Below are 23,911 nucleotides of genomic sequence, written 5' to 3'. Positions count from 1 at the left end.
ACCATACTACAGTATGAACCAGCCAGGTATATATCTCATATATAACAACCATACTACAGTATGAACCAGCTAGGTATATATCTCAATATATAACAACCATACTACAGTATGAACCAGCCAGGTATATATCTCTATATAAAAACATCTGTGTGCATTCAGCTCAATATCAGCCTTCCGACTACACTAACTGCAGCATCATTAAAACATCCAGGATTTTATGAGGTTATATTTAGGTATTACCTTTCAAATCATTTCAAAATATTGTGACATTTTGTACATTTATTGGTTTAGGATTCTATGAAACTAGCATGAGATAACCATGGCAACCCAAACCAAATAAATCTAAATTAATTCGGAGACAGATTACATTTTTTTCTTAGACGATTAATCATGAATATTATAATGGCTGCTCATACTGTTTCCTGTCTGAAAGGAAAAAGGTTTACTTATGTGCATCGAGTGCAAGTTTATATGATGGTGTTGATAAGCTGGCTGGGTCTGAGAGGGAGGAATCTGTCAGCTTCCCCATCACCTTGGAATGTTCAAGCTGTAATTTATCCTAGCTTGTTTTAATCAGTATCAAAAATAACTCTCTGTAAAGATAAAAAATGTTCCTTTAACATCTGTACCTGGTTTTTCCACTGAAAGGTTAATTCTGGTCCCTCATAGTTTGACTATCACTGGGTTAATTTTGGATGACTTTTGCTATCTACAAAACATCTTTTCTCCTTCCAGTTTTAATTTCTGTGCAGTAAGACTACATTCTTATATATTAAGCAACTACTTAAATAGTTCAAACTATCCAGACATACTAATCTTTACCTATACTACTGGATTTCTACTCGGCCAATTCCTAAAGAATGTTCAATGCTGTGTAGAATTTTCTAGAAGTTCATTTCATAATTCATGCTTGATTAAAAAAATATTTTATGATTTTATTAAAAATTGATCACAATACACTACACCTACAAGAGGCACGAGCTGTAAAGTTATACATCAAATACAGGATGATATAATACATCATCATAAATGTCATAAATTTATATAAATCATTTCATAGCTAATTGAGGATTTATGCTATGTATCATATTTACTTTGTGTGAAGAGTTATGTCCCTTGAATCAAAAGATCAGTTGCACAACCCAGAGTTTTTATTTTGATTACTTTACATTAATTAATAATCAATTTACTTCTAATGAATCACTGGCTACAATTGTCTCAGATATACCTTCTGAATGTTGGGATGTCCAAGTTATAGCTATGAATGGTGGGATGTCCAAGTTATAGCTATGAATGGTGGGATGTCCAAGTTATAGCTTATGAATGGTAGACTATTCAAATTTACTACATTTGAATTATAGGCTAACAATTGAAATACATCTGTATATTACAGACTAATGTTGGGCCACTATCAATTCCAATAGTATCACAGATGTACAGCTCGTAAAACTATTTATAACACTCCAGTATCATCAGACTTTCAACTATCATATTGTAGATTTCCCCCTATATCTGTCTGAACCCAAAATGGAAAAATACATTTTCTCTCTTTTCTCTTTTTTTTTAATCACAAAAACAAATTTCAAATTCAAAGCTAAGAAAATTTTAAATGTAACAATCATAGGAGTGAATTGAGTTATTTAGAGACAGGAAGCTATCTGTGCTATTCTATGATATCCTCTGGCAGTCCTTAAGACTAACCTAATGTAAATGTCTGTACAAGCTATTCTTATGTATCTCTCTGTCTTATCTTGTAAAAACTTTAGACAATATTACGAAAATAAAATCATCTTAAAAACCCTGTGAAGTAACAGATGATATAAATTTGGAAGAGATTTTGTCGTACAGAATATTGTTTTATATGAGGTAAGAAAAAAGGCTGTTTTCAGTTTGTTAACCTTGCTTTAATAGAACGTTTTATGTTTGAGATATGTATAGGATGGAAGCCAGGATGTGCGTTCGTAGATCAGAGAAGCGGGACTAATGGGAACCATAGGTATTAACCTGTTTGCTCACCTGTCTTCCCAAACTCCTTGTAAACATCCACACCTTTATAACATCAAAACGCTCACCACAAATCCTCAACACTTCAGCTAAGTTGAGAATGTGTAAGTAAATATCACATTTAACTGGTATATGATGTTCTTTTACCTAATTAAACCTAACTTCAGCTCTTTGTTAAACTCTTCAGCCAAATTCATTCCAGGAAACAGGAATTAACTACTTTGTGTAGTAAACATACCATCATTAACATGCATTTTGTAGTATATAGGATCACCAGCATGCAGTTTTGTAAAGAAATATTTCATTTCACCATACATTTTTGTGAAGAAAATATTGCAATCGATGTCACCATACATTTTTGAAAAGAAAAGAAATCACCAATCATTTTTGTAAAGAAAAGATACTACCAACCATTTTTGCAGAGTAAACACAATTATGATCATTACATTACACTTTTGTAGTATAACAATAGATATCCCAGGGGGATCTTGGCACCCACCACTGATTAATCTAATAATAGGTCCTATGAAAGACTCTCTAGTTTTTCCTTCTTCCCCTCTTCCTCTTCATCATTTTATAATATGGGTGTAACCCTAGATACTATCCGTAATATACCGCTCGACTAGAGAGATCTTCTCTTTAGCTCAATCGGTTGAGCGTAAGACTAGTAAGCCAGAGGTCCTGGGTTCGATCCCTAGTGGAGGCAATGATTTAAATTTAATTAATCATGCACTCTGTTACATTGGCGCCAATGTAGGGACTCGGGAATGATACTCATCTCTGCATGCGAAGGCATCGATGTTACCCCTGGAAACTCGAGGACGAGTTCTTTCCTGGAGGGGGAGTACGTAACCCTGGTACATACTAGCCGCAATATACCGTTCGGCTAGAGAGATCTTCTCTTTGGCTCGATCGGTTGAGCATAAGACTAGTAAGCCAGAGGTCCCGGTTCAATCCCTAGCGGAGGCAATGATTTAAATTTAATTAATCATGCGCTCTGTCACATGGGGAACCTAAATAAGAAGTCTAAGAAAGATCTGAGAAGAAGAGATTTATCCTCATATGAATCTTGAAAAAGGTCCATCTATTACATCTCAGGGAATAGCAATAACAAGAATGTTTAAAGACTGACGATGGACAGAAGGATGGACAACAGACCATAGATGAAGATTAATTTGAACAGTCCATCATCTGATGATGATGGGCTAAATATATATTCACTGTACAATTTTGTTGGATAGATATAAACAATCATCACAACACATTTTGTAAACATACGATCATTTCCATAGAATTGCTATTACTGATAAAGTGCTTATATGCTGACATGACCTGTGGACGTGTTTGTGCTGACATGACCTGTGTATGTTTTTATGCTGATATGACCTGTGGATTGTTTTTATGCTGACATGACCTGTGGATATTTTTATACTGACAGGACCTGTGGACGTTTTTATACTGACATGACCTGTGGACGTTTTTATGCTGACATGACCTGTGGATATTTTTATGCTGACATGACCTGTGGATATTTTTATACTGACATGACCTGTGGACGTTTTTATGCTGACATGACCTGTGGATATTTTTATACTGACATGACCTGTGGACGTTTTTATACTGACATGACCTGTGGACGTTTTTATGCTGACATGACCTGTGGATATTTTTATGCTGACATGACCTGTGGATATTTTTATACTGACATGACCTGTGGATATTTTTATACTGACATGACCTGTGGACGTTTTTATACTGACATGACCTGTGGATATTTTTATGCTGACATGACCTGTGGACGTTTTTATACTGACATGACCTGTGGACGTGTTTGTGCTGACATGACCTGTGTATGTTTTTATACTGACATGACCTGTGGATTGTTTTTATGCTGACATGACCTGTGGATATTTTTATACTGACATGACCTGTGGACGTTTTTATACTGACATGACCTGTGGACGTGTTTGTGCTGACATGACCTGTGTATGTTTTTATACTGACATGACCTGTGGATATTTTTATGCTGACATGACCTGTGGACGTTTTTATACTGACATGACCTGAGGATTGTTTTTATGCTGATATGACCTGTGGACGTTTTTATACTGACATGACCTGTGGACGTTTTTATACTGACATGACCTGTGTATGTTTTTATACTGACATGACCTGTGGATATTTTTATACTGACATGACCTGTGGATATTTTTATGCTGACATGACCTGTGGACGTTTTTATACTGACATGACCTGTGGACGTTTTTATGCTGACATGACCTGTGGACGTTTTTATACTGACATGACCTGTGTATGTTTTTATACTGACATGACCTGTGGATATTTTTATGCTGACATGACCTGTGGATATTTTTTATACTGACATGACCTGTGGACGTTTTTATACTGACATGACCTGTGTATGTTTTTATACTGACATGACCTGTGGATATTTTTATACTGACATGATCTGTGGATTGTTTTTATGCTGATATGACCTGTGGATTGTTTTTATGCTGATATGACCTGTGGATATTTTTATGCTGACATGACCTGTGGATTGTTTTTATGCTGATATGACCTGTGGATATTTTTATGCTGACATGACCTGTGGATATTTTTATACTGACATGACCTGTGGACGTTTTTATACTGACATGACCTGTGGACATGTTTGTGCTGACATGACCTGTGGATTGTTTTTATACTGACATGACCTGTGGACGTTTTTATGCTGACATGACCTGTGGATATTTTTATGCTGACATGACCTGTGGACGTTTTTATACTGACATGACCTGTGTATGTTTTTATACTGACATGACCTGTGGATATTTTTATACTGACATGACCTGTGGATATTTTTATGCTGACATGACCTGTGGACGTTTTTATACTGACATGACCTGTGGACGTTTTTATGCTGACATGACCTGTGGACGTTTTTATACTGACAGGACCTGTGGACGTTTTTATACTGACATGACCTGTGGACGTTTTTATGCTGACATGACCTGTGGACGTTTTTATACTGACATGACCTGTGGACGTTTTTATACTGACATGACCTGTGGACGTTTTTATACTGACATGACCTGTGGACGTTTTTATACTGACATGACCTGTGGACGTTTTTATACTGACATGACCTGTGGATATTTTTATACTGACATGACCTGTGGATTGTTTTTATGCTGATATGACCTGTGGATTGTTTTTATGCTGATATGACCTGTGGACGTTTTTATACTGACATGACCTGTGGACGTTTTTATACTGACATGACCTGTGTATGTTTTTATACTGACATGACCTGTGGATATTTTTATACTGACATGACCTGTGGATATTTTTATGCTGACATGACCTGTGGACGTTTTTATACTGACATGACCTGTGGACGTTTTTATGCTGACATGACCTGTGGACGTTTTTATACTGACATGACCTGTGTATGTTTTTATACTGACATGACCTGTGGATATTTTTATGCTGACATGACCTGTGGATATTTTTTATACTGACATGACCTGTGGACGTTTTTATACTGACATGACCTGTGTATGTTTTTATACTGACATGACCTGTGGATATTTTTATACTGACATGACCTGTGGATTGTTTTTATGCTGATATGACCTGTGGATTGTTTTTATGCTGATATGACCTGTGGATATTTTTATGCTGACATGACCTGTGGATTGTTTTTATGCTGATATGACCTGTGGATATTTTTATGCTGACATGACCTGTGGATATTTTTATACTGACATGACCTGTGGACGTTTTTATACTGACATGACCTGTGGACATGTTTGTGCTGACATGACCTGTGGATTGTTTTTATACTGACATGACCTGTGGACGTTTTTATGCTGACATGACCTGTGGATATTTTTATGCTGACATGACCTGTGGACGTTTTTATACTGACATGACCTGTGTATGTTTTTATACTGACATGACCTGTGGATATTTTTATACTGACATGACCTGTGGATATTTTTATGCTGACATGACCTGTGGACGTTTTTATACTGACATGACCTGTGGACGTTTTTATGCTGACATGACCTGTGGACGTTTTTATACTGACAGGACCTGTGGACGTTTTTATACTGACATGACCTGTGGACGTTTTTATGCTGACATGACCTGTGGACGTTTTTATACTGACATGACCTGTGGACGTTTTTATACTGACATGACCTGTGGACGTTTTTATACTGACATGACCTGTGGACGTTTTTATGCTGATATGACCTGTGGACGTTTTTATACTGACAGGACCTATGAACTGAGGTTGGTTTTTTATGCTGACATGACCTGTGGACGTTTTTATACTGACATGACCTGTGGACGTTTTTATACTGACATGACCTGTGTATGTTTTTATACTGACATGACCTGTGGACGTTTTTATGCTGATATGACCTGTGGACATTTTTATGCTGATATGACCTGTGGATTGTTTTTTGTGCTGACATGACCTGTGGACGTTTTTATGCTGATATGACCTGTGGATATTTTTATGTTGACATGACCTGTGGACATTTTTATGCTGATATGACCTGTGGATATTTTTATGCTGACATGATCTGTGGACGTTTTTATGATGATATGACCTGTGGACGTTTTTGTGATGACATGACAAGTGGATATTTTTGCCTGTGAGTGATTAGGCATTTGTATGACTTCCCTATCTCCTAATTGAGCCAATTTGTGACAGATATTCTCATTTGTAGACGCAGAACCGTATGAAATTATGGATGAGAGTCCAGAGTGAAGATGTGATGACCATATTGAGAAATGGACTGGAAAGATAGCGTGTAATAACATTGTGGAGGCCTTCATTGGGTATCCCTTCACCAACCCCGATCAATCCTGGCCAAAAATGGACACAATTTGTAATTCAAAGATAATATCCTTGCTATCGTACTGAAATGTGATTTGAGTGGGCTGGTTAGTGGTGGGAGCAGTCCACATGGCGAGGATGTTTTTGGAAGCAATATACATGATCGTGCTGCAGTTTCATCAATTAGATGAATGTCTCAATTTAGACAGTAGAGGCAAATGTTACTATTTTGAAATCGGAAATGTCGGTAAACAACAGAACTTTCCCTCTTGTGTGTATATAATACACAAAATTGTGTCTATAGGATGCCTTAGGATATTTGATTAAATGTTTAAATTTTGTATATAAATATAACAGTAGGGAGCTTATAAAACAGAAGTTCATTATAAAAATGTTCTAATATTGAGCTGAAGGAGAAACCCAGTGGAGAGTTTATTAAATCATATAAGAACAATGATATAGGCAATTACTGATGCTGCCTACCAGGCAATAGTAATAGACATTTCACACATTAAAATACAATCACACCTGCACTCCCAAAGGACTTGCCTGCTATTTTATAGATTAATAGCTCTTAAATATTTGAGAGGCAGACATCAGAGGTTTTCAACACAATTGACCTCTTTGACTTTGACAATATGGTATTCTTGTTAAGATAAACATTTACGATCTTAAATGAAGGTCAAGGTAATTTATTTCAATAATCTTGATACTCAACATAAAAATATTGTAATTCTACACCACCATAGCTAAATACATTTCTGATCTAAGTAACTTTTGAGGTAAAATTCAATCATTTCAATACATTTGATCACTGCTTCATATAAAACTACATGCCAAGTATGATGACATAATGCCCCCGAAATTGGTCCAAAAAATACTTCCTTTATGGACTCATGTTAACTTGAATGCACATCAAGATCATCATTCTGAACAAAATTTGATAGCCTTCACCTGCTAAATGCCGATCCTAGACCGTATCTTTGTACAAAGCTGCTCTAAGTAAAACCTGAAGCTGAACCTATACACAACCTATTGGCATGGCATCCAAGAGCATATATCAAAATACTGAAATATTTTGTTCAAATCTGCAAGTGAAACATGCTTTTCTTTCCCAGCTGTATGATTGATTTATAAGAAACATTTGATATTTCATAATAGTTAGGTAGAAATTTTTTATTCATAATTATGAATTGCATATGGGTTAAATTTACATCAACATCACTAAAAGGACTAGCTGCTAGACAAACCCCACCTTAGAACACAATACAGCATTTTAAAATGGTTTTACCTTAAGGACCTTATTCTTCTTTTATATATGTACCAAGACCCTAGTTTTTGTTTTTTTGTGTTTTTTTTTGTGGTCGATTTTTCTGTTTTCTTCAGCAAAAAGTTAACCTCAAAGGCTACATTTTTGTTATACATTTTTTTTATTTTAATTTCAAGCTTTTGAATTGGATAACATTTAACACGAATATATGCATATATCTCCAACACTAATCATTATGTTTTTTCCCTGCCCTAGACAGCGTCCATGTAATTCATTAATGTACACGTTGGTATACACACCGTTTCTAAGGACACCCCACTGTATACCTGTACAGCCTCAGCTGGTAGGAAATGATGGAAACCCAACAATACATCTGAGAAAACCAATTCAAAAGTATTAAAAACCTTTTATACAACAAGATCCAACTGGGCCTGAAAATTATTAACTGGCGTCTGAATTCCAAGATACACACCTGCCACATGACAAGTTAACCAATACGGTAAAACCAACTTCATGTTATCGCATATTTGCATTTCCTCAAAATTACCTACTTCTCTATTATATCTGCTACAGAGATTAAAAACAGAACACTTTAATTACATACTCAATTTTGAAGGAAAAATACCTTTGAAAAGTTCATTAAAACCTAGTGCGCATCGTAATTTTACAAACCTTTAATTCATCCAGTTTTTCCCAGGTCTTTGTTAACATTTAATTTTCCAAAACTTGATAATCAAAGTTAATTTTAGACAGGAGGTTTTGAATTACTGACAAAAATTGAATTAATTAATTCAAATTATATACATATATTCTAAAAATGATAAATGAAAGTAAAGATACATGAACTTTTTTTTTCAGTAAATGTAGTCTGAGCGATTAAATCTATATTTCTTAATAGTACATTAAATACTTTCAGGCTGTAACATCTGTTTCTGTTTGGTTCAGGGGACAAATACAAATCCACAATCCATTCGAATATAAAATACAAACAGGGAATTCTCGATAAATTCCATTCTCTAATTAAAATGTGTTATTAACTGATCGGAGTACTTTAATTCAATTTAAGTGTCTGCAAATGTTAAGAAATATGTTTACCTGTATAAACACTAAAATGTCTGAAAATGTAGTTTCTTTGTGTAAGTACTAGATGACATGTCTATAAATATTGTCCACAAAGCAAACTAAAAATAATATTAATGAGCTAAATTTCTACAAAGAAATTGACCAAATTCATCTTCTTGTTATATGCCTTGTGGATACATTTCCAAACAAACTTACAGGAAAGTAAATGCAAAAAAAAGGACACGGTAACATATTTCTATGTAGACTTAGGTAAAGTCTTTCAAAGTTTGTATGTTGACAGGCAGCTGACATAGACATGTTTAAATGTGGACTGGGTAACATCTTTGTATGTCGTAGAAAGGGTAACAAATTCATATATAGACAGGGTAACATCTTTATATGTAGACAGGGTAACATCTTTATATGTAGACTGGGTAACATCTTTATATGTAGACTGGGTAACATATTTATATGTAGACAGGGTTACATCTTTATATGTAGACAGGGTTACATCTTTATATGTAGACTGGGTAACATATTTATATGTAGACAGGGTTACATCTTTGTATGTCGTAGAAAGGGTACACATATTCATATACAGACTGGGTAACATATTTTATGTAGACAAGGTAACATATTTTATATAGACAAGGTAACATATTATATATAGACAGGGTAACATATTTTATATAGACAAGGTAACATATCTTATATAGACAGGGCAACATTTTATATGTAGACAGGGTAACATTTTATAAGTAGACAGGGTAACATTTTATAAGTAGACTGGGTAACATTTTATATGTAGACAGGGTAACATTTTATATGTAGACAGGGTAACATTTGATATGTAGACAGGGTAACATTTTTGTATGACATAGACAGGGTAACATCTTTGTATGACATAGACAGGGTAACATATTATATGCAGACTGGGTAACATATCTTATGTAGACTGGGTAACATATTTATATGTAGACTAGGTAACATATTTATATGTAGACAAGGTAATATATTCTGTGTAATCAGGGATTCATATTTATTTGTATAGCCAATGGCCGCATGTTGAGCACCAAGAAATGCAGGAAGGGAAAAAGGAAGTTGAACTCACCTGTGCAATTAACTCGTTTCTGTTGGAGTCCCTCTGTTGAAGTAGTTGCGTGTTAAATCCATGGAGGCCTAACAGGCTGCCTTCTGTAACAGACCACAAACATGGTGACCTTAAAAGTTTGTTCCAACTTTGTACAAAAGTGCTTACCACAAATACGGTATTCCACACATGGACGCCCGATGCCAGTGTGGTCTCTGGTTGTAGGTTTTAGATACTTGGTTCCTTTGGTTGAAAAAAAAAATCACAGAGAGACTAACATATTCGAAAGTGTTGGCCCTTTAATCCCCGATTGTCCCCTCACATATTGGAAGCCAGGTTTGGCTTCTTAGGTTGCTTGCTTGTCTTTACCCTGCCGTTCTATGTATGAATGAGTGATTCACTTTCACTCCAATATCAGTACGCCGGCACCACCACCAATGTACAGCCGCAAACTTTGCCAAATTGCTAAAATTAGCTGCCGTTCCAGTTACCCTCCATAGCAGTGAAAGTTTGGTGTCCCTTCAAAAACAGAACCCATCTCCCATCATCATTATCAGCAGCAGCAACGCTGGCATCGAAAGGAGAAGATTGTAGTGAGACACACAGAGATAGCCACCAAAGTTTCACTTTCACTGTATCTATGTTCCACACTAGAACATATCCAAGCAGCTCCAACAGGGAATATAATCACCAGAGTTTACAGGAAGTTGTTGGCGATTGGTATGTGTACCTGAAGTTGGTGGAAAGTCTCTGGACAACATGTAATCAATTCTGTGTACATCAGATGAGTTATTGATCTGGCTACGGAGTTCACTGGCTTAACTACAGGAAAGCTTAAATATCTATTTCCTCTCAAAACGTCTTTAATATTTTCTAAATAATTTTCTCTTTCAGGAATAAAATGAAATCTTAACCAAATGGAAATTTTATATATTTCATTTTGAATTAAAATTTACACCCCTTTTTGTTATAATTTACAACTCTGACAGAATATCTTCAATGACAAATATTCTATATGAAATAGACCAGAAACTGTTATATAATATTCAAGATAGCATACAATTTGTAAATGGCAAATTCTGATCCTGACAAATATCCCCAGCGAGTTGTGTGATATCGTCTGGTTTGAGTTGACAAACAGATTTGTGTAGGAGCCCATATAGCATATAATATTACACACAATCACGACCAGCTCTCACCAATAGAACCACAGCTTCACCTTCGCAATTCATCAATTTGTTGCAACCGTCATTGATCCGCCATCACTATCATCAATACTGACAAGACCGGAGCAACCCCACAATGAGTTGTTAGGGAACAGTCAGGCAGGCCCAGAATGACTGGAGTAACCCAACAATGTATCAATTGTTAGGGATAAGTTTGGCCCAAAATGGCTGGAGTAACCCCACAATGTGTTGGTAGGGAACAGTCAGGCCCAAAATGATTGGAGCAACCCCACAAAGTGTTACTATAGGGACAGGGCTTTTTCTGAGGGCTTTTTCGGGCCGTTAATGGGCCCCATTCCCAATTGAAATTATTTCATATTTAAGCCAAATTCCCAAAATTTTCAGTTTACCCCAGAAATAATGTTTCCCAATTCATCAGTTTTCTTCTCAAAATGAGATTAAAAGGCCACTTCCCAAATCAGTGAGAAAAAGCCCTGAGGGAGCAGTCAGGCCCAAAATGATTGGAGCAACCCCACAATGTGTTGCTAGGGAGCAGTCGGGCCCAAAATGACTGGAGCAACCCCACAATGTGTTACTAGGGAGCAGTCGGGCCCAAAATGATTGGAGCAACCCCACAATGAGTTGTTTGGGAACAGTCAGGCAGGCCTAGAATGACTGGATTAACCCCACAATTTGTTGCTAGGAACAGTTAGGCCCAAAATTATTGGAGTAACCCCACAATTTGATGCTAGGGAACAGTCAGGTCCTAAATGACTGATGTTACCCCACGATGTGTTGCTAGGTAATAGTTAGGCCCAAAATGACTAAAGTATAACCCAATAATGTGTTGCTAGGGAGTAGTTAGGCCCAAAAGGACTGGAGCAACCCCACAATGTGTTACTAGGGAGCAGTCATGATCGTTATAACTGAAATAATCAACTGAGGGTTGCTAACATCACCAGACAAAATGGCTGAAATAACCTGTAAAATTTTGTTAGGTAGCAGCCAAAGCAAAATGTCTAATAAGCAATCCTAAAAAATATTGTCTAATAAGCAATCCTAAAAAATATTGCTGCTGATCAATTTGACAAAAATGGTTTAAAAGATCCCTTAAGATGCTGGTAAGGAAGTAGTCTACAAAGTTGACTAAATTGTATAAGGTTAATTGCCTGGTGTTTTTGTTGTTGTACCTCCTTATACTACCAGGTCTCCTGCTGACCCTCTCCACACAGACTACTTAAGAGCAACACAACCATCAATTATGGATTTTTATCCTGGTTACATCATACTTTACAACATATTCCCATCAACTAAACAAATAATTCAATTTGTTTTGGTAGAAGGTTACAAAAATTGCTTGTTATATTGACCAGGCAATGAGGCCGAATGATCAACATACTCATTAGTCACATAGCCATATAAAATCTCAGAGTCAGTAACCAGGAGACGTCAAATACAGTCCTTAATGCTAGCACCTTGACCACAAATGACCCTTACTGATGGTAGCTGTCTAAACAAGGTCTCATGCAGGTCCTGGATAATACAAATCACTTTTTGATCTTATTTCTGTGAGTAAATCTCCAAGTCCTTGTTTCCTAACCATAAATTTGTGATGCTCGAAACATAAAATTTTACGTCATTAATCAGCTGACATCAAACATGTTATTCTTGTCCTCTATAAAATCAATATTATGGCCTTTAAGATTGATCATCCTCTAATGCCTCTCCATCAGATCAGTAGAATAATCAGAAACCTGTATAAACCAGAACTCTTGTAAGGTCTCGTGTTGTATATTTCTGTGTAAACTGGACCTGTGTGATCAGAAACCTGTATAAACCAGAACTACTGTAAGGTCTCGTGTTGTATATTTCTGTGTAAACTGGACCTGTGTGATCAGAAACCTGTATAAACCAGAACTCTTGTAAGGTCTCGTGTTGTATATTTCTGTGTAAACTGGACCTGTGTGATCAGAAACCTGTATAAACCAGAACTCTTGTAAGGCCTCGTGTTGTATATTTCTGTGTAAACTGGACCTGTGTGATCAGAAACCTGTATAAACCAGAACTCTTGTAAGGTCTTGTGTTGTATATTTCTGTATAAACTGGACCTGTGTGATCAGAAACCTGTATAAACCAGAACTCTTGTAAGGTCTTGTGTTGTATATTTCTGTGTAAACTGGATCTGTGTGATCAGAAACCTGTATAAACCAGAACTCTTGTAAGGTCTTGTGTTGTATATTTCTGTGTAAACTGGACCTGTGTGATCAGAAACCTGTATCAACCAGATTTCAACTACATCACACTTTATCAATAAAGGAATGAAGATAGAGAGTGTAATGGAGTCTGACAGTTCACCTTCAGTCCTACAATACAGTATCTGACAAATAACCCTCAGTCCTAAATGTGTCTGACAATCAAACCTCAGTCCTAGCTAACAGGTTCTAAACTGTTAACCTTCGATATCTGCCCCAAAGCTTAAAACTAAGAAGTTGTTTACCAGTCAAATCAAAATCATCCAAAAATATCAGCTTTTTTTTCAAATAACAAACTGAATCAATAGCATATTGTGTGTATATAGACACCAGTTAGAATCTTGGGCATTATACTATATTGACTGAAGGGCCCACAGTAATATCCATACAAAAATTAACATTTTCTGACTGAACAGCAGGACTTTTAAGTTAACAAGTAGGTTGAAATTCTGAATTAATTTTTCAAAAGTAGGTCAAAGGTCACTGCTAGCAAGTCTACAAATGTAGCACCAATGGAAAGGTCTTGTAGCAAGAAAAATATATGTCAATTAACTAAGCTGTACCTCATCAGTATTGACATAACATTGTTGTATAACAACTTTTAACCTAGCTGTCTACAGATGACACCGCTGATGCCGATGCAGATGCCAACGTTGTTTGGGGTATAGCAATAGCTCTCCTGGACTAAAAGTGAAAACTAATTGGTCAACAATGGCTGTTGGACAATGGTCTGATAAAGACAGCATTCCATAATACATCCCTCAAAATCCAATAGCTGTTTAAAAATCGAAGAATTTCTCTTTAAACCCTTGATACAAGCTGATGCAGTTATTGGAGATTGTGGTGGACATCAATGGACTGGTATTGGTAACAACATTAAGACAGCCGATTTCTGACGGCCAACAACCGGAATCTCTACCTTATAAATAATACCGTATCTTGGTTTATGTGTGATAATGTCTTTCTATGGCTTTGTCAGGGTAGATAAGTAAGCATTAATTTCCATCTGTTTGCTCTAAACAATGATTCCAGCCCATATTCATTGTTGCAGACTGCCCTCTGATTGGCTGCGTTAAACATTAACCTATAATGGTGTTTTGGATGTTTAGTATTCCTAGCAGTACTTGGCCTGGCCCACCAAACCTTATCTAAGCTTTATTACAGGAAGGTTACATTGCCCCATACAAGCTGCCCTGACCTTGGATTCTAACCTAGTCCTTTGCTTAAAGAGTTCCCGATGCAGAATTCCAATCACACCAATGTCTACATGAGGATCGCTATGGCAAAGGTCGTATGTGGGAAGGTATATTGATCTCAGAATTACTGATAATGGATTTTAATCTATGTCGATTGGAGATAATCCTGTAACATTAGTCTGTGATGGGCTGCAGCAGATCCTAGGCACACAGCTGAATAAATTCCCACTGTCCTATTGACATTCTACAATGTGACAACTAACACAATGACAAAAGCTACATAATTATATCTTGGATGTCTTCAATGACCATTAGTTATATCTTAGCATGCATGCACAGCTGTAAATATCTAGACACTAATCACGTCATAAATTATTATTTCCTGGAACTCTTCTGTTCTGTTTTTTGTTGTGGTTTTGTGTTGTTTTACTTTGCAGCTCTTTTCAACTTTTGGAATTTATATACCATATTTATTCACAAAAACGTCCCAGCTAACAATAATTTTAACACTGAGGGAAGGGCTTATTTGTGGATATGGTACTTTTACACTAGGGGAGGGGGCTTATATCAGGATAGATATGGTACTTAACTTTTACACTAGGGGAGGGGGCTTATATCAGGATAGATATGGTACTTAACTTTTACAGAAGGAGAGGGGGCTTTTTTTAGGATAAATACTTCAACAGTATGTACTTGATATAGGTAAAATGATATATTTCAACTTGCAAACCTAAACATTTTATATTACAATGTCAATCAATGGTATAAGTCATCATTTAGACATATCAATTATGTTTGTTTATGTTTTCAGACTCTAGCAATAATGACTAGAAAATAAAACCATTACAATTATTTGCTGACAACAAATCAGAAAATGGCAGAACACAACTGTGTGGGGTTAAGTGGACTGACAATAGATTTTTTAAAACTCTAGATCATCTATGAACTAATTAAACTCAGATAAGGTCCAACATCTCTGGTTAAATCTCTATCTAGGGGATTCATGCTTTTCAAAAAGCTGGAATTACGGAATTACCTTGGTTATGTTGGCTGTATCCTTTGGCAAAACATTTCACCCTAATTGCTTGTATAGCATGCAATAGCCTGCTCATATCTTGTTCTGTGATGTAGCCACCAGCTACTACAAGGAGACCTCATCTCAAAATGACCTTGGGTGTTCCTTTGTTTAAAATGTCAACTACCAATCAACTACATGTATTGAAGCAAATATGAAAGGAAATCTAATTTTCAACAATTTGTTTCTGCTCGACATGTTTTTCTGACTGATTTTAATGCGTTTCCACCAATCATACTTATTTCATTTCTCTTTTATCTTTTTTTTTATACTGTAAATCATGCTTCCCGTTGGGAGTATAGGACTCCCTTCAACCTGAAAGTTTTCTAATTCTGAGTATGCATGCAGGGAAATGTGTCCGAGTGGGTCGTCATACTATCCCATCAAGGTTATGACACTTTGTCTTTAAAGAGGTCCCACGAGTGACTGTGGCCTCATCGTCAGAGGATAATATCTTAATACGTCTAATATTTAGTGAAACCTGACATCAATCAATGGTTATCATCTAAACCCAAAGTAAAGATGCCAGTTCTTTGGAATATATGTATAATAATTTTTAAAGTGCTTTCAAAAATATCTAAAATCAAATAGATGTTGAAATGCCCTGTGTTTTTTCCAAGAAATATTTTGCAATTTCCAGAATTTCCAAACACCCAGTATAACCTTGATTGTGAGATGAAGTCATTGTTCTGTATCATGTGGTGTGAGATCATTGTATGCCATATTTAAAAATTTTAAAAAGATTGCATGAAGCTTTTCAAAATGGTCCATTACCACACAAAGTGTTTCCTTTCTGCAACATGTGTGTGTCTAATATTACATTAAATATGACCCATCAAACCTTAAAGGAAATCAGTTGCTGCAGTCCACAGGGGCTATCAAACAATTCAAATGACTGGCAACAGTTATCCCCCCTTGGGGACATGAGGCAGATATGATAATAAAGGTGGTGTTGATCAATGTTCAATATCTAAAATTGTGCCGAAGTCAGACATGCATCACTGAACTCGAATCAGCCTTCAATGTCTGTGAGGAAAAAATGAAGCACATCAACAGAATTGTTTTTAACTTACATCAGCTTCCAGTCAGCTGATCAAATCAATACCCCAACACTCGCCCACAGAACAGGCTGTTCTTGTTTTATCTGCACACAACAATATTACATATTAATTATTGACTTGTAACCAGGATGATACAATGATTGATCAACCCTTTACAAGACAGTCAATCAAAAGGACTATTCCCTGGTTATTTTTAATACAACGATTGCTCTAAACATACTCTGTGTATACAGATACAGTAGAACCCAATTATACACCATTTCTCAAATGTTCTGTATTTATCAAACTGGTTGCTTGGTCCAAACAGTATTTTTACAATTATTCTTCAAAAAGTTACCTTATATCACAGGTAACATATCAAATTGCCAAGTTTATGGTATTGAACACACAGAAGGCATCACTTTTATACCTACAGCTAAAATCGAAATGCTGAGCAACCAAAATGCCGAGCAATCGAAATGCCGAGCAATCGAAATGCTGAGCAATCGAAATGCGAGCGATCAAAATGCTGAGCAAGCGTACAGAATTCTGTAAACCAACCAAACTTTGCTGATTATATCAATTCTTTCCCAGATGAAGAATTAGCTGACAACGATTAGCCAATCACTTTCCTAGATGATAAACTAACAAAGATTACAGCCAATCAGATTTCATACATGTTCACTGTCTTTACACACAGTCCTCAAATCGACCATATTATACTATAAATATGTAATTCCTTCAACATTTCTTCTGAAAACAAGAAAGATAGACAGTTTCAGGACTATCTTTTAAACATTAAAAAGATTGTAAATGGAGGTTATTCAGTACTGCTTAGAAATAAAGACTTAAAGGGACAGAGCAGGCCTCACTTAAAATGAACAGATAGAACTCTGCCTGCCAGTTGATAAAATGGAAGATGATCCTGATTAATGGATGACTTGATGCATGGATGATGAATTTCCATAACTGTACAATGCGAAGTGCCCGAGGACACCAGATACAATTCCATAGGGCTCCAATCCTCATCTCTTATCTATTAAAGAAACCGAGTCACCTCAAAAACTTTGTAAGACAGCCAGTCTCTATGGATTGTGTGTTACCAGGCCAGTTAGAAACACATCACACTGTTAGCCACACTGGCAGTTCTACAAGTGTGGGTGTTAGTTGTGAGGACCAGGGGAGTCCCAAGTGGTCGTTTGGTTATAGACTATGTACACAGGTGACAGAAATCACACATGGACATCACAGCAAGATAATTAGACATGTCATATCCGATAAAGCCAGCCACAGAGGACCTGACCCTTGTCTACAGTCCAACATCAGTCAGAGGATCAGCCCAGATCTCTGGTGCATCAGTACCAATGACCACTACTTCCGACCCGATAATGAAAACAACACCCTTCACAACTCATCAAATACATATTTGGGTCATCCAATAATTATGGTACATCCTAACTGACCTTATTTTGGACTGATAAAAGACTGAAACACTTTGTGACTTTGTGACTCAAGCACCCAGAGAAAAATACCGTACCAATTAACAAAACTCAACCTCTCTACCCTGGTTCAGAGTTATATATATATAGGCATAACCATCAACCTCTCTACCCACAGTTAGGCATAATCATCAACCTCTCTACCCACAGTTAGGCATAACCATCGACTTCTCTACCCACAGTTAGGCATAATCATCAACCTTTCTACCCACAGTTAGGCATAACCATCAACTTCTCTACCCACAGTTAGGCATAATCATCAACCTCTCTACCCACAGTTAGACATATCCATCAACTCCTCTACCCACAGTTAGGCATAATCATCAACCTCTCTACCCACAGTTAGGCATAATCATCAACCTCTACACAGAGTCGGGCATAACCATCAACCTCTCTACCCACAGTTAGACATATCCATCAACTTCTCTACCCACAGTTAGGCATAATCATCAACCTCTCTACCCACAGTTAGGCATAACCATCAACTTCTCTACCCACAGTTAGGCATAACCATCAACCTCTACACAGAGTCGGGCATAACCATCAACCTCTCTACCCACAGTTAGGCATAACCCTCAACCTCTCTACACAGAGTCGGGTATAACCATCAACCTCTACACAGAGTCGGGTATAACCATCAACCTCTCTACCCACAGTTAGGTATAACCATCAACCTCTCTACCCACAGTTAGGCATAACCATCAACCTCTACACAGAGTCGGGCATAACCATCAACCTCTCTACACAGAGTCGGGTATAACCCACAACCTCTCTACACAGAGTCGGGTATAACCCTCAACCTCTCTATACAGAGTCAGGTATAACCCTCAACCTCTCCATATAGAGTCAGGTATAACCCTCAACCTCTCTATACAGAGTCAGGTATAACCCTCAACCTCTCTATACAGAGTCAGGTATAACCCTCAACCTCTCTACACAGAGTCAGGTATAACCCTCAACCTCTCTATACAGAGTCGGGTATAACCCTCAACCTCTCTATACAGAGTCAGGTATAACCCTCAACCTCTCTACACAGAGTCGGGTATAACCCTCAACCTCTCTATACAGAGTCGGGTAAAACCCTCAACCTCTCTACACAGAGTCAGGTATAACCCTCAACCTCTCTATACAGAGTCAGATATAACCCTCAACCTCTCTACACAGAGTCAGGTATAACCCTCAACCTCTCTATACAGAGTTGGGTATAACCCTCAACCTCTCTATACAGAGTCAGGTATAACCATCAACCTCTCTACACAGAGTCGGGTATAACCCTCAACCTCTCTATACAGAGTCGGGTATAACCCTCAACCTCTCTACACAGAGTCAGGTATAACCCTCAACCTCTCTATACAGAGTCAGATATAACCCTCAACCTCTCTACACAGAGTCAGGTATAACCTTCAACCTCTCTACACAGAGTCAGGTATAACCCTCAACCTCTCTACACGTCAGGTATAACCCTCAACCTCTCTACACAGAGTCGGGTATATAACCCTCAACCTCTCTACACAGAGTCAGGTATAACCCTCAACCTCTCCATATAGAGTCAGGTATAACCCTCAGCCTCTCCATATAGAGTCAGGTATAACCCTCAACCTCTCTATACAGTCAGGTATAACCCTCAACCTCTCTACACAGAGTCAGGTATAACCCTTAACCTCTCTATACACAGTCAGGTATAACCCTCAACCTCACTACACAGAGTCGGGTATAACCCTCAACCTCTCTATACAGAGTCGGGTATAACCCTCAACCTCTCTACACAGAGTCAGGTATAACCCTCAACCTCTCTACACAGCGTCAGGTATAACCCTCAACCTCTCTATACAGAGTCAGATATAACCCTCAACCTCTCTACACAGAGTCAGGTATAACCCTCAACCTCTCTACACAGAGTCGGGTATATAACCCTCAACCTCTCTACACAGAGTCAGGTATAACCCTCAACCTCTCTACACAGAGTCGGGTATATAACCCTCAACCTCTCTACACAGAGTCAGGTATATAACCCTCAACCTCTCTACACAGAGCCAGATATAACCCTCAACCTCTCTACACAGAGTCAGGTATAACCATCAACCTCTCTACCCACAGTTAGGTATAACCATCAACCTCTCTACCCACATTTAGGCATAACCATCAACCTCTCTACCCACAGTTAGGCATAACCATCAACTTCTCTACCCACAGTTAGGCATAACCATCAAATTCTCTACCCACAGTCAGGTATAACCCTCAACCTCTCTACACAGAGTCAGGTATAACCCTCAACCTCTCTACACAGAGTCAGGTATAACCATCAACCTCTCTACCCACAGTTAGGTATAACCCTCAACCTCTCTACACAGAGTCAGGTATAACCCTCAACCTCTCTACACAGAGTCAGGTATAACCATCAACCTCTCTACCCACAGTTAGGTATAACCCTCAACCTCTCTACACACAGTTAGGTATAACCCTCAACCTCTCTACCCACAGTTAGGCATAACCATCAAATTCTCTACCCACAGTCAGGTATAACCCTCAACCTCTCTACACAGAGTCAGGTATAACCCTCAACCTCTCTACACAGAGTCGGGTATAACCATCAACCTCTCTACACAGAGTCAGGTATAACCCTCAACCTCTCTACACAGAGTCAGGTATAACCCTCAACCTCTCTACACAGAGTCGGGTATAACCATCAACTTCTCTACCCACAGTTAGGTATAACCATCAACCTCTCTACACAGAGTCGGGTATAACCATCAACCTCTCTACCCACAGTTAGGCATAACCATCAACCTCTACACAGAGTCGGGTATAACCCTCAACCTCTCTATACAGAGTCAGGTATAACCCTCAACCTCTCTACACAGAGTCAGGTATAACCCTCAACCTCTCTACACAGTCGGGTATAACCCTCAACCTCTCTATACAGAGTCAGGTATAACCCTCAACCTCTCTACACAGAGTCAGGTATAACCCTCAACCTCTCTACACAGAGTCGGGTATAACCCTCAACCTCTCTACACAGAGTCAGGTATAACCCTCAACCTCTCTACACAGAGTCAGGTATAACCCTCAACCTCTCTACACAGAGTCGGGTATAACCATCAACCTCTCTACACAGAGTCAGGTATAACCCTCAACCTCTCTACACAGAGTCAGTTATAACCCTCAACCTCTCTATACAGAGTCAGGTATAACCCTCAACCTCTCTACACAGAGTCAGGTATAACCCTCAACCTCTCTACACAGAGTCGGGTATAACCCTCAACCTCTCTACACAGAGTCAGGTATAACCCTCAACCTCTCTACACAGAGTCGGGTATAACCCTCAACCTCTCTACACAGAGTCAGGTATAACCCTCAACCTCTCTACACAGAGTCAGGTATAACCCTCAACCTCTCTACACAGAGTCGGGTATAACCCTCAACCTCTCTACACAGAGTCAGGTATAACCATCAACCTCTCTATACAGAGTCAGGTATAACCCTCAACCTCTCTACACAGAGTCAGGTATAACCCTCAACCTCTCTACACAGTCGGGTATAACCCTCAACCTCTCTATACAGAGTCAGGTATAACCCTCAACCTCTCTACACAGAGTCAGGTATAACCCTCAACCTCTCTACACAGAGTCGGGTATAACCATCAACCTCTCTACACAGAGTCAGGTATAACCCTCAACCTCTCTACACAGAGTCAGTTATAACCCTCAACCTCTCTATACAGAGTCAGGTATAACCCTCAACCTCTCTACACAGAGTCAGGTATAACCCTCAACCTCTCTACACAGAGTCAGGTATAACCATCAACCTCTCTACACAGAGTCAGATATAACCCTCAACCTCTCTACACAGAGTCAGGTATAACCCTCAACCTCTCTACACAGAGTCAGGTATAACCATCAACCTCTCTACACAGAGTCAGATATAACCCTCAACCTCTCTACACAGAGTCAGGTATAACCCTCAACCTCTCTATACAGAGTCAGGTATAACCCTCAACCTCTCTATACAGAGTCAGATATAACCCTCAACCTCTCTACACAGAGTCAGGTATAACCCTCAACCTCTCTATACAGAGTCAGGTATAACCCTCAACCTCTCTACACAGAGTCAGTTATAACCCTCAACCTCTCTACACAGAGTCGGGTATAACCCTCAACCTCTCTACACAGAGTCAGGTATAACCCTCAACCTCTCTACACAGAGTCAGTTATAACCCTCAACCTCTCTACACAGAGTCAGGTATAACCCTCAACCTCTCTACACAGAGTCAGGTATAACCATCAACCTCTCTACACAGAGTCAGATATTACCCTCAACCTCTCTACACAGAGTCAGGTATAACCCTCAACCTCTCTATACAGAGTCAGGTATAACCCTCAACCTCTCTATACAGAGTCAGATATAACCCTCAACCTCTCTACACAGAGTCAGGTATAACCCTCAACCTCTCTATACAGAGTCAGATATAACCCTCAACCTCTCTACACAGAGTCAGGTATAACCCTCAACCTCTCTTCCCAGCAAAACCATTAACCTCTCTATCAAAACAGATAGGTAGAAACCATCAATTCTCTGACAATCATCAGACCTGTTGTGGTTGCTTATTTGGAGGTGACCATGTCATATCATCTGTACAATATCCATCCTTAAGTCTTTACAGGTGAGTATGGGACACCTGTACAGTTTCTGTCATTAGGTGTTTATAGGTGAGAATGAGACACCTGTACTGTTTCTGTCATTAGGTGTTTATAGGTGAGAATGGGACACCTGTACTGTTTCTGTCATTAGGTGTTTACAGGTGAGAATGGGACACCTGTACTGTTTCTGTCATTAGGTGTTTATAGGTGAGAATGGGACACCTGTACTGTTTCTGTCATTAGGTGTTTACAGGTGAGAATGGGACACCTGTACTGTTTCTGTCATTAGGTGTTTACAGGTGAGAATGGGACACCTGTACTGTTTCTGTCATTAGGTGTTTACAGGTGAGTATGGGACACCTGTACTGTTTCTGTCATTAGGTGTTTACAGGTGAGAATGGGACACCTGTACTGTTTCTGTCATTAGGTTTTTGCAGGTGAGAATGAGACACCTGTACTGTTTCTGTCATTAGGTGTTTACAGGTGAGAATGGGACACCTGTACTGTTTCTGTCATTAGGTGTTTACAGGTGAGAATGAGACACCTGTACAGTTTCTGTCATTGGGTGTTTACAGGTGAGAATGAGACACATGTACAGTTTATATCATTGGGTGTTTACAGGTGAGAATGAGACACCTGTACAGTTTCTGTCATTGGGTGTTTACAGGTGAGAATGAGACACATGTACAGTTTCTGTCATTGGGTGTTAATACAGGTGAGAATGAGACACCTGTACAGTTTATATCATTGGGTGTTTACAGACGA

At 38.2% G+C, this 23,911-nt stretch overlaps 1 protein-coding gene across 10 annotated transcripts in view; it reads right to left on the bottom strand.

Moving 5' to 3' along the window:
• Positions 1-23,911, bottom strand: part of LOC117334867 (rho guanine nucleotide exchange factor 28-like) — a 209,554-nt gene that overhangs the window by 105,512 nt on the left and 80,131 nt on the right. For all 10 annotated transcript variants that reach the window (XM_033894704.1, XM_033894703.1, XM_033894701.1 and 7 more), the window contains exon 10: positions 10,303-10,385. In XM_033894704.1, the coding sequence (XP_033750595.1) occupies positions 10,303-10,385 (83 nt within the window). The remainder of the gene's footprint in view (positions 1-10,302; positions 10,386-23,911) is intronic.

This window comes from Pecten maximus, chromosome 9, assembly GCF_902652985.1.
Source record: "Pecten maximus chromosome 9, xPecMax1.1, whole genome shotgun sequence".
Lineage (NCBI taxonomy): Eukaryota > Metazoa > Mollusca > Bivalvia > Pectinida > Pectinidae > Pecten > Pecten maximus.
The sequence above is the reverse complement of the archived record's forward strand: the minus strand, read 5'-3'. Positions and strand labels throughout refer to the sequence as shown.